Source organism: Sus scrofa, chromosome 6, assembly GCF_000003025.6.
Source record: "Sus scrofa isolate TJ Tabasco breed Duroc chromosome 6, Sscrofa11.1, whole genome shotgun sequence".
NCBI lineage: Eukaryota > Metazoa > Chordata > Mammalia > Artiodactyla > Suidae > Sus > Sus scrofa.
The window spans coordinates 45,196,844-45,213,709 of NC_010448.4; the positions used below are offsets into that span (position 1 = coordinate 45,196,844).

The window sequence follows — 16,866 nt, forward strand, 5'->3', positions numbered from 1 at the left end:
ATTGCCATGAGCTGTGGTGTAGGCCACAGACATGGCTTGGATCCTGCATTGCTGGTTGTGTGTATTTAAACCATACATTTATATAAAATCAAGAAGATCTGTTTCAATATAAGGAGGAAAAGATGTTTACAGTAGCAGAATCTGATTTAGCTGGGCAGTGAGCGGGGCCTAGAAGTTTTATTGAGGAAATTACATTTGAGCGGTGCCAGGAATTCATAGTTGACAAAGGGCCATCCTAATGACTATTTCTGGGTTACAAGCCACCCCCAAAACTTAGTGGCATGAAACAGTCATTACATTATGCTCATGGATTCTGTGAGTCAGAAATGTGGATAGGGCTCAGTTGGGGACAGTTTGTCTCTGCCCCATGATGTCTAGGGGTTCAACTGGGAAGAGGAAGGTGGCTTGATAGCTGGGAGTGGACTCTCTGGAGCTTCCTTACTCTCAAGTCTGGCATTAGGGATCAAATGACTCCAAGCTAGACCTATGGCCTGTAGTGCCTACACAAGGTCTCTCCATGTGGCTTAGGTTTCCTCAAGACATGACATGACCACTGCAGGAATTCCCACTGTGGCACAACAAGATTAGTGTTATCTCTGTGGCACCAGGACGCAGGTTCACTCCCCAGTCCGGCACAGTGTGTTAAAGGATCTTGTGTTGCCACTGCTGTGCCATAGGTTACAGCTGTGGCTCGAATCTGATCTCTGGCTCCTGAACTTCATATGCCTGTGGGGTGGCCAAAAAAGAAAAACAAAACAAACAAAAAAATGACTACCCACTTTTCACATGACACCTCAAGGCTCCAGAGCTAGTCATTCCAGTGGTCAAGGAGGAAACCGCTTTGCCTTTCACTACCTAACCTTTGAATCACATAGTGTCCATTCCTATTCATTCCTATTCTCTGTTGACTGAAGTTGTCGTAATCCTGCCCAGATTCAAGGGCAAGGGGAGATAGACTCTACCTTTTCATGAGGGGAGTGTGAAGGAATTTGCAGTCATGTTTAGTGGGGGCCGGGAAATATTCCAGGCAGAGGGAACTCCAAGCATGTGGGAAATCCCTATTATGGAAGTGAGATCAGCAAATTCAACCAATAGGTAGCTGTAATTTGTCCTCTCAGCATTCCCTTTCCCCAATCTCTGCTTAATTTTTTTTATCCATAGCACTTATCACCTAATATTCTATATTTTAAAATTCTTATTTTGTTAATTGTCTTCTCTCACTAGCTTTTTTTTTTTTTTTTTTTTTTTTTGTCTTTTTGCTATTTCTTTGGGCAGCTCCCGTGGCATATGGAGGTTCCCAGGCTAGGGGCCAATCGGAGCTGTAGCTGCCGGCCTATGCCAGAGCCACAGCAACACGGGATCCGAGCCGTGTCTGCGACCTACACCACAGCTCACAGCAACGCCGGATCGTTAACCCACTGAGCAAGGGCAGGGATCGAACCCCCAACCTCATGGTTCCTAGTCGGATTCGTTAACCACTGCGCCACGACGGGAACTCCTCTCACTAGCTTTTGAGCTCCATGTGGGCAAGGTATCTTTTCCCTTGTTTTGGTTACTGTTATATCCACAAATTAAGTGACCAGTTTTTGAATGAATGAGTGGATGGATCAAGAATGTACTTTCTGGGAGTTCCTGTTGTGGCTCAGCAGAAATGAATCTGACTAGTATCCTTTAGGATGCAGGTTCGTCCCTGGCCTCTCTTGGTGTGTTCAGGATTCAGTGTTGTGGTGGGATGTGGTGTAGATTGCAGATGCAGCTTGGATCCCACGTTGCTGTGACTGTGGCGCCAGCAGGTGTGGCTCTGATTTGACTCCTAGCCTAGGAACTTTCATATGCCAAAGGTGGAAAAAAATATATATATACCTTCTGAGGTGAGAGCCTTGTTGAGGACCAATGGAAAGTCCTCTTGGACAGAGCGTTGTTACAGAGTATTTTCTGAACCTCAGTCAATGGGAGAAACCATTGAGACTGGCTTTATGAGTGGTGTGGTCATGTTTGGCATGCTGGCTAAATTTGTTCCTAGGAAAAAGGAGACAAACTAGAGGCCAGCCTGTAAGAAGCGGTAGAGGAGGTAGCAAGGAAAATATCCAGTGGATAGGGGGAGCCTAAGTCGCAGAGTGTCTAGGGTTATGTCCCAGTCAAGTCATCTGAGCCAGTGAAAAACAACCAGGGGCCATCCACGTTCTTAGTGTGTTTTTAGCAGGCGCAGGGGCAGGACTGACCAGTGACTTTGAAGAGCTGCTTAGGGGATAAAGAAAAACCTTGCGGCCATGGGAGAATCCAGTTAAAAGAGTGTCAGAGGAGCAGTCACCTTTTGACAATGGACTAAAGGGAGGGTCCACCGCTTAGCATAAGAAATGTGTAAGCGGAGCATAAAGAACCTGGGGGTGTGTCTCAGGAGGGGAATGACGGCCAATGAAAAGCATGCATAGGCGTGGCGCTGTCAAACTTCGCGGGGAGGGACCAGAGAGAACTTGGGGTGGGACCCAAGTCGAAGCCAATGAGAAGCTGCATGGTGGGTGGGGCGTCGCCCTAAGGCCAAAAGTGGAGCCAATGAGAAGCAGCGCCGCGTTCCCGTAGCTCCCGTCCCTCGGGGCGCGCGCGCCTGAGCCACCGGCAGCCGTTAGGGGCGGGGCCTGCAGCCGCCTGCGCGCGGCTCGCGCCCTCCCCTTTGTGTCGCCATGGCGGCGGCATCCGCGACGAGGACGACGATCGAGGGGTCCAGCGCGGCCGGTGCCTGAGGAGGCTACGCGACCATGGTGGTGAGGGGCCCATGCGGCCGTCAGTCTGTCGGCGCATCAGTCTGTCCGCGTGCGGCCACGCCCCGCGCGCCCCGCCCCCGGCCCCGCCCGAGCCCTCGGCCTGCGCCGCCCTCACCCCTCACCCCTCACCGTGGTGGGTCTAGTCCCCTGCCCTGGTCTTGGGCCACAGCCCTTACCCCGGCCCCGCCCCCTCGGCACGCATACCCCCTTCCACGCCCTGGATGGGGGTGACAGTGGACGAAGACCCAAAATTGGGAGGAAAAAGGGATGGTCCAGGGAAGGACCTCGCATCCTCTAAGTGGCCCCCGCAGGGGCCTGCTAAGGCTCTCTGGGTCCTTCACCAGCTCGTATCCCAGAGCCATCCTCAGCATCCGCATCCCAACCTCCACCCCTCCCCTGCCTAGCCGCCTCCTCCTCCTCCTCCTCCTCATACCACCAGTCCCTTTTTCATTCTTGAGCCCCACCCCCACCCGGCTCCATCCTCCGCCTGACCCTTTTCTTTTCCTTCTAGTCAATCTCCCCCCGCCCCGTGCCTCTCAACTACCCCTCCCTTCCCCTCCACGAGTCTGAACCTTTACTTCAGCCTCTGCAGCTGCTCCCTTCCTCTTTACTCCGTCCCAATCCCAAGCCTGCATTGTACCACCCCTGATGTGATCCTTGGGTCCTCTCCATCTTCTTTTCCTCATCCACCCTCCCACGCGGTCTCCCTCTCCCACCATGCTGCTCCTGCTCATTCATCTATTCATTCCCTTATTTGCTCACTTAATATTCACTGAGACCTCTGTGTAGCCCCTTTGCTCCAGGCAGAGTCAGATCCCATCCCGCCTGTGGGAGCTTCATGGGCTGAAGGGGCTGAAGTCTCACCCAGACCTAAGGGTGAGACCCAAAGGATGAAGTCAGGGTTGTAGGGATCTGGAGGAGGGAGAGGCTAGAGCCCAGTCTGGGGAATCCTCAGCTGGCAGATGGTTAATTTATTCATCAGATTTTCCCCGGCCCCTGCTGTGCAACTGAGCTGGCACTGGGCATTGAGACCCAGAGAGGAATCAGGCACCACCCCAGCTGTGAGGAGCATCAGTTCTGTGTTCAGCTCAGTGCTGGACAATGCTGGGGGATGAGGGACTCAGTCCCTGTCCAGTGGGGGAGATGGACTTGTCGCCAGACAGTGACATCTCAGAGTGCTCAGGGCTGTGATTAAGGAAAGCTCAGGCAACATCGTCAGGCCTAGGATAGGGGTGGCTCTGGGGATGTGGGAGTCCAGGAAAGGGGCCTGACACCACCTGAGGGGTCAGTGAGAACTTTGGAGAGGAGGGAACCTGAGAGTCGAGACCTGATGAAAGAGTGAGGGGACGGGAAAAGGATGAGGAAGAGTATGCCATGCAGGAGGAACAGCCTTTGCAAAGGTCTAGAAGGAAATGAGAAGATGGTGCTTTAGTTGGACTCTTGGAAGTTTGAGAGCTCTGAGAATGGAGGCAATGGGAAGTGATGAGGCTGGAGAGGTAAACAGACACCAGAGGATTTAGATTTTATCTTAAAGACAACAGGGAGCTGCCGAAGCTCCATGATCTGTGGAGAGACAGGCAGATTTGTGTTTTGTGAGATATACTGGCTCTTGCTCTGAAGAAGCTGGGGGGAAGCAAGAGGTGGAAGTGGGAAGACTGATAAGATGGGAGCTGTGATTGTCCAGACACCAATGAGAGGCCTGGAGAGGCACATATGGGAGATGATTCTATCCTGCAGGGGCTATGAGAGGGTTTTAAACTGGGTGAGATGGTACCAGCTACCAGCATGCTCCTTCCCTGTTTCGCACTTGGCCCCTGCTCTTCAGCTCCCGCAGCCCAGACCACACACGAAGAAGCAGCCTCAGCCCAGCGTTCACCTACCCCGTCCTACCCTTCTCTTCCCGCTCAGGGCAGTGTATGGAGCGATGCAGGCCTGTAGGCCCAGGCTGACAGATAACAATGCTCCTGTTGTCCCTTGGCTCCCATCTCTGGGGGCCTCTGATTCTTCTTTCTGCTCCACAGGCTCGCAGCACTGACAGCCTGGATGGCCCTGGGGAGGGCTCAGTGCAGCCCCTGCCCCCCACTGGGGGGCCCAGTGTGAAGGGGAAGCCTGGGAAGAGGTGAGAGGTGGGGGAGAGGCTCAGCTTAGGAGGAGGGCCAAGAGCAAGAGCCTCTTGTGATCTGTCACCTGTCCCCTAGGCTCTCGGCTCCTCGAGGTCCCTTCCCTCGGCTGGCTGACTGTGCCCATTTCCACTATGAGAACGTTGACTTTGGCCACATTCAGGTATGGGGGCTGCACCCAGGTGGGAAGGTGCGAGCCCATCCACCCTGAAGCATCCTCAAGCAATATCAGTCGCTTTCCCCCCCTGAAACCTATCTGCAGGGCTGGCTGCTCCATGGCAGGAGCCGCGGGGCAGAAGGGGAGAGCTGTCCGTCCATTCATTTGTTCCTCTAGTCATTCAGTAGCAACTTTTTGTTAAGGCGTTTGGTTGGTCTGCCAAGACCCTGTGTGCTGACTGCGACATCACCAGGCCCTGCCGTCGGGGAGGCCCAGCAGGGGGCCGCAGACCCATCCCTAGATGATGTCAGTCGGGAGAGATCAGGACAGGACAACAGTGCCGTCCTCACCTGGGCCTTTGTTTCTCTTTACAGCTCCTGCTGTCTCCAGAGCGTGAGGGCCCCAGCTTCTCTGGAGAGAATGAGCTGGTGTTTGGGGTACAGGTGACCTGTCAGGTGAGGCCAGCCACTCCTGCCTCTCATCTAGCCTGGCAGACTGGGTGCCATGGTCCCCAGCTCAGTGTAGTGGGACTCCTGCTCCCTTCTATCCTTCCTGCTCCCACAGGGCCGTTCCTGGCCGGTTCTCCGCAGTTATGATGACTTCCGCTCCCTGGATGCCCACCTCCACCGATGCATATTTGACCGGAGGTTTTCCTGCCTCCCGGAGCTCCCCCCACCCCCGGAGGGGGCTAGGGCTGCCCAGGTAAACTCTTCGTTGTCCCAGCCCCTGCCTCAGCCAAGGTGTGTCCTCAGCAGTCAAGTGTGAAACTGTCTGGGGTGGGGTAGGAGGTGGGGGCTAGATATTTAAACACTCATAGGGCCCCACCAGTCAGAGTGGAGAGGTCTTAGAACTGCAGCAGGGATCTGGAGGGTCCCTTTAGTTTTAGGATCCTGGAGGGGTTCCAGGGTGTTCCATGAAAGGGTCAGAATAGCCAGACCGATGGGGGCACACAGGGTTCGGCATAGCCTATTTACCACCTGATACAATGATATTTCAGTACTTAACAGCCGAGTGGCACCCATGAGTTCAGGCTGTACTTCAGCCCTGCCAGGGGCAAGCCAGGGCAGTATAGGGGGGGCAGTGGGCTGTCTTAGGGTCTTCGCACAAAAGCCCAACCTGACAACCTGCCCCCAGATGCTGGTCCCGCTGCTGCTGCAGTACCTGGAGACGCTGTCAGGACTGGTGGACAGTAACCTCAACTGTGGGCCCGTGCTCACCTGGATGGAGGTGGGCCGGAGCAGGGGGGCTTAGAGTGGGGATGAGTGAGGAAAAGAACCAGCCTGGGAGGGTGTGTGGGCACAGGAAAGAAACGAGCTGGAGTGGAGGAGGCGCTGGCATTTCAGTGTCTGTGTGGGCGCCCGCCTGCGAGAGGGAATGTGAGTGAGTGTGTGTGTGTGTGCGTGTGCACGTGCGCACACACGCAGGTGTTGGGCTGTGGGATGCGAGGATTTCAAGGTATGTGGGTTAGAAATAGGCTTGGCTGTAACTCACAGCACTGAGCCGAGAGTGGCTTAAAGCAGCGGGGTTTGGATGGCAGATGCGCAGTGTCTCCTGCAGAGGATGAGGGTGCAGGTGGAGATCAGGAAGACTTTGGGCGGGGGAATCCTGGGATACGGAAGGGGCGAGAATGTAGGTGTTTGACCGGTAGCTCTGCGTGACAGGAGCTCTTGGGTGGGCGACAGGTGGTGGCCTCCACTGGGCACGGAGGAACCGTCTCTGTCTTTCTTATCGGCTTCTTCTGGCCCCTCCCGGCCACCTCCCCCTCCATCCCAGCTGGACAACCACGGCAGGCGGCTGCTCCTCAGTGAGGAAGCCTCGCTCAACATCCCTGCCGTGGCTGCCGCCCACGTGGTAAAGCGGTACACAGCCCAGGCACCGGACGAGCTGTCCTTCGAGGTGAGGCTGTGGGGGGAGCAGACTCCGCCTGGGTCCCCCCCATGCCCCGCCTCCCCTGTGCCTTCTGACCCTCCCTCCTCGCACCTTCCCACTCACAGGTGGGAGACATTGTCTCCGTGATCGACATGCCACCCACGGAGGACCGGAGCTGGTGGCGCGGCAAGCGAGGCTTCCAGGTGAGCCTGGCTTGGGGAGGACAGGTGGGGGTCGGGGCACCATGCCAGCTCGCGTGGCCCAGTCACTGACCCTGACCCCTCCTCAGGTCGGTTTCTTCCCCAGCGAGTGTGTGGAGCTGTTCACTGAGCGGCCGGGTCCAGGTCTAAAGGGGGGTGAGTGCCCTGGGCAATGTGGGGAGGGCCCCTTGCATCCTTTGCCGGCCATCCATCCTTTCCACCCACTGTTCACCCGACAGATGCCGACGGTCCCCCGAGTGGTGTCCCGACTCCCCAGGGCATCTCCTCTCTGACCTCAGGTAATGCAAACAAGGGCCAGGCCCCTGCCTCCCACCCCCTGCCCCTCCAGACCGGTGGCTGCACTGACCCTGTGTGGCCTGCCTTCACCCCCGCAGCTGTGCCCCGGCCGCGTGGGAAGCTGGCCGGCCTCCTCCGCACCTTCATGCGCTCCCGCCCTTCTCGGCAGCGGCTGCGGCAGCGGGGCATCCTTCGGCAGAGGGTGTTTGGCTGTGACCTTGGAGAGCATCTCAGCAACTCAGGCCAGGACGGTGAGGCTCTGGGCCCACCTACCCGGCCCCTTCCTTCCACCCAGGACGCACCCGCCCAGCCCTGACCCCACTGCCTTCTCCCAGTGCCCCAGGTGCTCCGCTGCTGCTCTGAGTTTATCGAGGCCCACGGGGTGGTGGATGGAATCTACCGGCTCTCGGGTGTGTCATCCAACATCCAGAGGCTACGGTGAGGGCCCTGCACCAACCCCTTCTCTCCACTAACATTTACTGAGCACCACCTCTATTCCAGGCCCTGGGCCATGTGCTGGGGCCGCAGAATTGGCGGGAGTTCGGAGGGTATAGGGCGGGGTTGGACCAGAGGTGTGGCCAGGGAGGGCTTCATCGAGGAAGTGACACCTCAGCCTTCACTGAACACGCGCCACATGCCAAGCATTAAGGCGCTGGGGACGAATAAGACCACCAGAGACTCCTGCCCTCATGGGGTCCATGTGCTGGAGGAAAAAATAAGGCAATGAGAGAGTTTACGGTAGGTGACAAGTGTTATGGAGGAAAAAAGACAGGGGTGGGAAGGATCATAATAAGAAATTGGGGGGTGGGGTGGGTACTGTGTTTTTTGGTTGTCTATTTGTTTTGCTTTTTAGGGCTGCACCTGCAGCATATGGAGGTTCCCAGGCTAGGGGTCTAATCAGAGCTGTAGCCACCAGTCTACACCACAGCCACAGCAACGCCAGACCCGAGCCGCGTCTGTGACCTTCACCACAGCTCAGGCAACACTAGATCCTTAACCCACTGAGTGGGGCCAGGGATCAAACCTGCATCCTCATGGATACTGGTAGGGTTTGTAACCCACTGGGCCACAAAGGGAACTCTGCTATTGCGGTTTTAAACAGGGTGGGCAGAGAGGGCCTCCTGGGGAGCTCACTGTGGAGCAGGGCAGGGGGCAGGGAACAGGCCATCTGGGGGAACAGCCTTTGAAAGGGGAAAGCAGCAGGAGAGGACATTTGAGAAGTAGTTAGCGACAGAGCACGTGGGGCCTCGTTGACAACTGTCAGGACTTGGGCTTTTCCTGGGAGTAAGGGAACCGCAGGAGCCCAGGAGGGAAGAGGAGCAGTGTGCGTACCAGGGTAAGAGGTGGGGGCAGCGGAGCCCAGGGGCAGCGCGAGATGAGGCAGAGCTCTGACCTGAGAGTCGTGAGCAGGGGCCACTGGGGTTTCAGCTGCATTTGCCAGGGACCTCTCGGAGCCAGGAAAATGCCACAACTTGGTAGATGGAGCCTGTCCCGCCCACAGAAGCACAGAGCCCTGGATAGGCACCTGTAGGGGCATCTCCCACCTGAGCCTCAGTGTCTCCTCCGTCAAATGGGGGCGCCCTTGTCTTTGGTACACAGGGCTGTGCGGGGAGGGGGTTCAGTAAGTTTCTGCCTCTGAAGAGCCCAGCCCAGGAGGAGGGTCACTGCCATCTGCGGACACTGGGGGGCGGGGAAGGACAGGGCCAGGTGGGTCAGCTCTGACCGAGTCTTCCTCCTCCTTGACCTGGTGCCTCAGGCATGAGTTTGACAGTGAGAGGATCCCTGAGCTGTCCGGCCCCGCCTTCCTGCAGGACATCCACAGCGTGTCCTCCCTCTGCAAGCTCTACTTCCGAGAGCTGCCAAACCCGCTGCTCACCTACCAGCTCTACGGCAAGTTCAGCGTGAGTAGGGGCGCCGGCGAGACTGAAGAGGAGGGTGCTGGGGTGCGGCCAGCCCAGCCCCCATCATGCCCGTGTGCCCTCACAGGAAGCCATGTCTGTGCCTGGGGAGGAGGAACGCCTGGTGCGGGTCCACGATGTCATCCAGCAGCTGCCCCCACCGCACTACAGGTAAATCAGGAGGGACAGGGGAGGGCTTGGCGGGCTCCCAAGGGAGTTGAGACTCAGGTGTTCTCCCTCCGCTCCTGCCCGCAGGACCCTGGAGTACCTGCTGAGGCACTTGGCCCGCATGGCGAGACACAGTGCCAACACCAGCATGCATGCCCGTAACCTGGCCATCGTTTGGGCACCCAACCTGCTACGGTAAGCTGGCAGCTCTCCGGCCTGCCCCCTCAGCTCCCTTCTACAGGCTGGGCCTCGAGTCTCCCGCCGCCCCCACTCCATCCCAGGAACCCATTCGGCTTTTGTGCTCTGGTTCATTTCACCCACCACACCTTTATGAAGCACTTCCTATGTGCCAGCCCCTGTTCTCGGCACCGGGGACACAGTAGTGAGCAGGAACCTGTGCTCTGCGGGAGATGACAGTGAACCATCACAAGGAAAGTACAGAGGACTGTCTGATGGTGATGAGTGGCCAGGAGAAAGATTACAAAGCAGGGAAGGAAGATCTGCGTCCTGGTGTTTGGAATTTCTAGATAGGGTGGCAGGGGAGGCTTCCCTGAGAAGTCTTCCATGGCCAGCAGCAGGGTAAGTCCCAGAGGATTTGATGGTGACCACGACAGGCAAGCTCTCTGTCCTGGAGGAGCTCAGTTCTTCTAGGAAAACAGATCTGTAAACAGATAAAACAGATGGTACATCAGATGGCGGGTATAAGAAATGTGAGGAAAAAGAGACAGGCAGGCATTCCTGTTGTGGCACAACAGAAATGAATCCAAGTAGTATCCATGAGGATGTGGTTCAATCCCTGGCCTCACTCAGTGGGTCGGGGATCCAGCGTTGCCGTGAGCTGTGGTATAGGTGGAAGACATGGCTCGAATCTGGCGTGGCTGTGGCTGTGGTGTGGGCTGGCAGCTGCAGCTCCGATTCGACCCCTAGCTTGGGAACTTCCATGTACTCTGGGTGCGGCTCTAAAAAAATAAAATAAATAGGAGTTCCTGTTGTGGCGCAGTGGTTAACGAATCCGACTAGGAACCATGAGGTTGCGGGTTCGGTCCCTGCCCTTGCTTAGTGGGTTAATGATCCAGTGTTGCTGTGAGCTGTGGTGTAGGTCGCAGATGCGGCTCGGATCCTGCATTGCTGTGGCTCTGGCATAGGCCAGTGGCTACAGCTCCGATTAGACCCCTAGCCTGGGAACCTCCATATGCCACGGAAGCAGCCCAAAGAAATAGAAAAAAATAAAATAAATAAAATAAAATAAAATAAAATAAATAAACAAACCTGGAATATAGAGGTTTCCAATTTTAAATAAGGTAGGCGGGGAAGACTCCATTGAGAAGGTACCATTTGAGTCAATACCTGCAGAAGATGAGGGAAGGACCCAGGTGGAAATCTGAGGAGGAGCAAACAAGGCAGAAGGGATGACAAGTGCAAAGGTCCTGGGGCTGGTGGGCTGGAAGAGCAGCTGGGAGGCCAGTGTGGCTGGAGCCGAGTGAGAGAATGAGTGAGGGGTTGAGGAGGGGGATGATAAGATTAGGGAGGTGATAGGGGACCAGATACGGGAGTGACTTACTGATTGTGGGTCATGGTGAGAACCTTGACTTTTACCCGGAGTAAGGGGAAAGCCAGAGGAGGGTTCTGAGCCAGGAGGGCTCTGATCTGACCCAGGTTCATGGGCTCCCTCTGGCTGTGTGTGGGGAGCGGACTGTGGGGGGCAGGAGAGACCAGGAAGACCAAGGAGACCAGGAAGGAGGCTGTGGGATGGTCCAGGATGGAGGCTGAGCCAGGGCAGGGGCAATGGAGGAGGAGCATTTAGATTCTGGATCAATTTTGTGGGTGAAACCCCCAAAGTCTACTGAGATTGGACGTGGGTGTGGGAAAATGGGCTAAGGACAGTTCCAAGGTGTTTGACCTAAGCCGCCAGAAGAGCTGCACTGACTGGGATGAAATAGGCAGGGAAGGAGAGGGTTTGGGGAAAGGTAGAGAATCCAGTTCTAGATGTGATCAGCTTGACAAGATCGGAGACGTTGAATGACAGCCACTGCTCCGTGGCTCCCCACCTCGCCTAGCCAGAACCCATCAGCGGGGGCTCCAGGCACCGGCCACCCTCCCGCTCCTCCCATCCAGGTCCATGGAGCTGGAGTCAGTGGGGCTGGGGGGGGCAGCAGCCTTCCGGGAGGTGCGGGTGCAGTCAGTGGTGGTGGAGTTCCTGCTCACCCACGTGGACGTCCTGTTCAGTGACACCTTCACTTCTGCTGGCCTTGACCCTGCAGGTATGCCCATCCCATCCCTGGTGCCCTGGCTACTGCCCCCTCATTGTCAGGGCTGCAGCGGGAGGGCAGGTGGGCTCCCAGCCCCATCCCCATCCCACTGAAGCTGGACCTCCTTCCCGGCTCCTTGAGGACCCCGCCCCGGCCTCTCCCTCCCCTCCCCCCCCTTCTCATTTCAGCTCCTACGCTCAGGATCCCCACTTCTTGGCCCGGACATCGTTCTTCCTTCACCCCTTGTAGCTCCTGGGGGCGCTTGGGGCCATGGGTCCACCTGGGAGGAGGTGGGAGGTCCCCAGACTTGACCCTGCCCCAGCCCCACCCAGCCTCCCCGCCCTGCCCCGGACCCCAGCCCAGTCAGGACTCAGCACGTCGGAGGGCCTTCTGGCCCGAGGTAACTGAAGCCAGAGCCGCTATCCTCGCTGGCTGCTGGGAGCTGCCTCCTCATCAGCTCGTTCTGCCTCACTCCTCCTCCTCACCTGCCTGCTGCCCACCCGTTCCCGCCTGATCCGCCCTGGCCCTCTGCCTTGCCAGCCCGGGTGGGCATGCTGCGGGGCCGGGGCTTGGGCTGTAGCGCTTGGCTTTGCCTGTGGCCTTGAATGGCCCCCAGGGCTGACAGCTGCCCCCTTTCCCAACTCCCCAGGCCGCTGCCTCCTCCCCCGGCCCAAGTCCCTTGCGGGCAGTGGCCCCTCAACTCGCCTGCTGACGCTGGAGGAAGCCCAGGCTCGCACCCAGGGCCGGCTGGGGACACCGACCGAACCCTCAACTTCCAAGGCCCCAGCCTCACCTGTGGAAAGGTGAGTGGGATGCCTGGGAGGCGGGAGGCCAGCCTGGAAGCCCCCCAGCTCCTCAGCCGGCCTCCTATGTCTCATCCAAACCCCAGAAGAAAAGGGGAGAGAGGCGAGAAACAGCGGAAGCCTGGGGGTAGCAGCTGGAAGACCTTCTTTGCATTGGGCCGGGGCCCCAGCATCCCCCGAAAGAAGCCTCTGCCGTGGCTAGGGGGCACCCGTGCCCGACCACAGCCTTCAGGTCAGAGGTGGGGCAGTCGGTGTGGTGGTTGGGGAGGCACTCTGGAGGGTCCCTGTGACCCTTCTACCTCTCCCTGCAGGCAGCCGACCTGACACGGTCACATTGAGATCTGCCAAGAGTGAGGAGTCGCTGTCATCGCAGGCCAGCGGGGCTGGTGAGCACGGGGTGGCCCATGTGATGCCCGGGTGGGGCTGGGAGAGACTGGGGCGGGCCCTAAGCTGGCCTCCAAGTGGTGTACTCAGATTTGGGGGGGTCTTGGTTTGTTTTTAAAATCTGGATCTGTGTTTGGATAAATTTCACCCTTGGTTCATGGTGTGCTGTGATCATTGGTCATGCAGGGCCCTTTCAGACAGTCTTTTATTCGTAAGTTTTGAAAAAAAAAATATGATCACTCCAGAGCCCACTGGCCAGAACTAAAAGAACCCTGCTACCTTACCTGTGAGCTCGTCCCCCTCCCACCTGCTGCCTCCCCATTAGAGGCAGCCTCTAAATTCCATGTTTGTTTTTTTTTTTTTTTTTTTTTTTGTCTTGTCTTTTCAGGGCCGCACCCGCAGCATATGGAGGTTCCCAGGCTAGGGGTCTAATAGGAGCTGCAGGTGCCGGCCCATACCACAGCCACAGCAACTCGGGATCGGAGCCATGTCTGCGACCTACACCACAACTCATGGCAACGCCAGATCCTTAACCCACTGAGCAAGGCCAGGGATCAAACCCACAACCTCATGGTTCCTAGTCAGATGTTTCTGCTGCGCTACGATGGGAATTCCTAAATTCCATGGTCTTCATGCTTGTGCTTTTAGAGTTTGATCACAGACCCGTGTAGGTATCAATAACGTACGGGTCAGTTCTAGTTGTCTTGAAACTTTTAATTAAAGGGTATCCTACAGAGTTCCTGTCATGGCTCAGCAGCAACAAACCCAACTATCCATGAGGACTCAGGTTCAATCCCTAGCCTTGCTTAGTGGGTTAAGGATCCGGCATTGCCATGAGCTGTAGTGTAGGTCACAGACACGGCTTGGATCCCGGTTGCTGTGGCTGTGCTGTAGGCCACGTTCAGCCCCTAGCCTGGGACCCTCCATATGCTGAGAGTCCTTAAGAAGGGGACTCATGCTGTACCTGGACTCACTCAGCACAGCATTACAGGCTGCCATGTGCACTGCTGAGTGCAGCTCAGGCTCCTTCCTCTCCACCACTCCCTGCTGGTCCACTGTGGGTATCCCCTCTGGAGTTGCTAGTCCATCCTCCCCCCACTCCCACCCCACCCCACCCCTGATGGATCTGGAGGCTATGATGAGCGTGCCCAGGCCTGGAGATGCTCACACTCAACTGTCCAAGACAAGGCCCGAGTGCTTCTCAGACATGGTCGCCCCAGGCTGTCCGCCCAGCAGCTGCAGATGAGGCCACAGCTGGTGGGGTCATCAGACTTGGTTCTTGCCTTTGCATCTGGAATGGTTCCCTTCACGGACTCGCCATTCATTTCTTTTCTCACCCGTGTGTCTGAACAGCTCTCCCTGGACCCTATCCAGGGACACGCCTCTCATGTTATTCCCCCAACCTCCTGGGTGGTGTGCCCCCTTCTCACTGATGTATGTGGGTATGTCAAGTTTTGACCCCTGACCGGCCCTCCCCCCGCACTGCCCTTCCAGGCCTCCAGAGGCTGCACAGGCTACGGCGACCCCACTCCAGCAGCGATGCTTTCCCCGTGGGCCCGGCACCCGCTGGCTCCTGTGAGAGCCTATCCTCCTCCTCGTCCTCGTCCTCGTCCTCCTCCGAGTCCTCATCATCCGAGTCCTCAGCAGCTGGCCTGGGGGCGCTCTCCGGCTCCCCCTCACACCGAACCTCAGCCTGGCTAGATGATGGTGACGAGCTGGACTTCAGCCCACCCCGCTGCCTGGAGGGGCTCCGGGGGCTTGACTTTGACCCCCTTACCTTTCGATGCAGCAGCCCTACCCCAGGGGACCCTGCACCTCCTGCCAGCCCGGCCCCCCCGGCCCCCGCCTCTGCCTTTCCGCCCAGGATGACCCCCCAGGCCCTCTCGCCCCGTGGGCCCACTAGCCCTGCCTCACCCGCTGCCCTGGACATCTCAGAGCCCCTGGCGGTGTCAGTGCCACCGGCTGTCCTGGAGCTGCTGGGGGCTGGGGGAACACCTGCCTCGGCCACCCCAACGCCAGCCCTTAGCCCTGGCCCTGGCCTGCGCCCCCACCTCATCCCCCTGCTGCTGCGTGGAGCTGAGGCCCAGCTGAGCGACACCTGCCAACAGGAGATCTGCAGCAAGCTGGTGCTGCCTGCTCCCCGGGGAGCCCAAGGCCAGCATGGTGAGTCCTGTCCTGCCCAGCCTGCACCCTCATGAACCCTGAGGCTGTGCCCAAGACCCTTCTGACTCCTTTTCCCATTCCTCTAGGTCCTGGTGTGGACTCACCGCTGCTGCCCCCACCCCTGTCCCTCCTGCGCCCTGGGGGGGCCCCACCTCCACCCCCCAAGAACCCAGCACGCCTCATGGCCCTGGCCCTGGCTGAGCGGGCTCAGCAGGTGGCCCAGAGACAGAGCCAACAGGAGCAGGGGAGCACACCGTCTGCTCCCCACTCCCCTTTCCGCCGCTCACTGTCCCTGGAGGTGGGTGGTGAGCCCTCGGGGAGTGGACCACCCCCCCACCCCAGAGCCAACCCAGGGGCCTGGGTTCCAGGACCCCCACCCTCCCTACCGAGGCAACAAAGTGATGGGAGCCTGGTGAGGAGCCAGCGGCCCATAGGGACCTCAAGGAGGGGACCCAGAGGCCCTGCCCAGGTCAGTGCCCAGCTCAGGATGGGTGGGGGGTACAAGGACATGCCAGGGACAGCAGCCCAGTTTCTGTGTTCTGTCCCCCCACAGGTTCCTACCCCTGGCTTCTTCTCCTCAGCCCCCCGGGAGTGCCTGCCACCCTTCCTCGGGGTCCCCAAACCAGGCTTGTATCCCCTCAGCTCCCCATCCTTCCAGCCTAGCTCCCCGGCCCCCATCTGGAGAAGCCCCCTGGGTCCCCCTGCACCACTTGACAGGGCAGAGAACCTGTACTATGAAATTGAGGCAGGTGAGGGGCCCCCCTACTCTGGCCCCAGCCGGTCCTGGAGTCCCTTGCGCTCCGTGCCCCCAGATAGGCTCAATGCCTCGTATGGCATGCTTGGCCAATCACCACCGCTCCATAGGTCCCCCGACTTCCTGCTCAGCTACCCACCACCCCCGTCCTGCTTTCCCCACGACCACCTGAGCTACTCAGCCCCCCGGCACCCTGCCCGGCGCCCCACCCGACCGGAGCCCCTCTATGTCAACCTAGCTTTAGGGCCCAGGGGTCCCTCACCCGCCTCTTCCAGCTCTTCCTCCCCTCCTGCCCACCCCCGAAGCCGCTCAGATCCTGGTCCCCCAGCCCCCCGTCTCCCCCAGAAACAGCGGGCCCCCTGGGGCCACCACACCCCTCACAGGGTGCCTGGGCCCTGGGGCCCTCCGGAGCCTCTTCTGCTCTATAGGGCAGCCCCACCGGCCTATGGGAGAGGGGGTGAGCACCACCGGGGGTCCCTGTACAGGAATGGGGGGCAAGGGAGGGAGGGGGCTGGTCCCCCACCCCCCTACCCCACTCCCACCTGGTCTCTCCACTCCGAGGGCCAGACCCGAAGCTACTGCTGAGCCAGAGCTGGAAGAGATCCTCCTTTCTCTTCCTCCCCTCACTGATCTTGGCCCAACCCAGTCCCTCGTTTTGTATTTTCTTGAGCTCCTGACCCCTACCCCAGGTTTCTAACTTTGTAACTTGCCTCTGATGTGGGTCCCTAAACTGATATCATAGCTCCCCTACTCTGGGCTGAGGGGCACGCCCATTCCCCCACCATCGTCCATCCTGGGGGCTCTCGCACAAATCTGAGGGCTAGGCTAACTCCCTGTCCTCCCTCTCCCTCCAGGAGCCCCCAGCATGTCCTGACCTTGTGCACAGGGGTGGGGGGACAGCTCCTGCCCATCTTCCCCCACCCCACCCCCGCCACATACCCCACTAAACCATCTGACGAAATTAACGAATAAAAATGATGAAAATGTACCTGCTAGCGTCAAGCTCGGGCCAGGCTCATTGAATAAAGAGGCAGTGACAGAT

General features: G+C 58.3%; 1 protein-coding gene across 3 annotated transcripts; it reads left to right on the plus strand.

Moving 5' to 3' along the window:
- On the plus strand, nt 1,814-16,812 carry ARHGAP33 (Rho GTPase activating protein 33). 3 transcript variants are annotated; one of them, XM_021097108.1, is made up of 22 exons: nt 1,817-2,762; nt 4,784-4,881; nt 4,961-5,045; nt 5,414-5,494; nt 5,604-5,741; nt 6,174-6,266; nt 6,813-6,935; nt 7,034-7,111; nt 7,198-7,264; nt 7,348-7,407; nt 7,504-7,656; nt 7,741-7,843; nt 9,162-9,306; nt 9,392-9,474; nt 9,559-9,666; nt 11,587-11,732; nt 12,370-12,523; nt 12,610-12,755; nt 12,835-12,909; nt 14,402-15,070; nt 15,157-15,539; nt 15,624-16,812. In XM_021097108.1, exons 1-22 carry the CDS (start codon nt 2,757-2,759, stop codon nt 16,407-16,409), a joined length of 3,780 nt encoding a protein of 1,259 aa, XP_020952767.1. In that variant the 5' UTR covers nt 1,817-2,756; the 3' UTR covers nt 16,410-16,812. The 3 variants fall into 3 exon arrangements, with proteins under 3 accessions (XP_020952766.1, XP_020952765.1, XP_020952767.1); XM_021097107.1 differs by having other exon boundaries at nt 1,814-2,762; nt 12,613-12,755; nt 15,157-16,812; XM_021097106.1 differs by having other exon boundaries at nt 1,815-2,762; nt 15,157-16,812.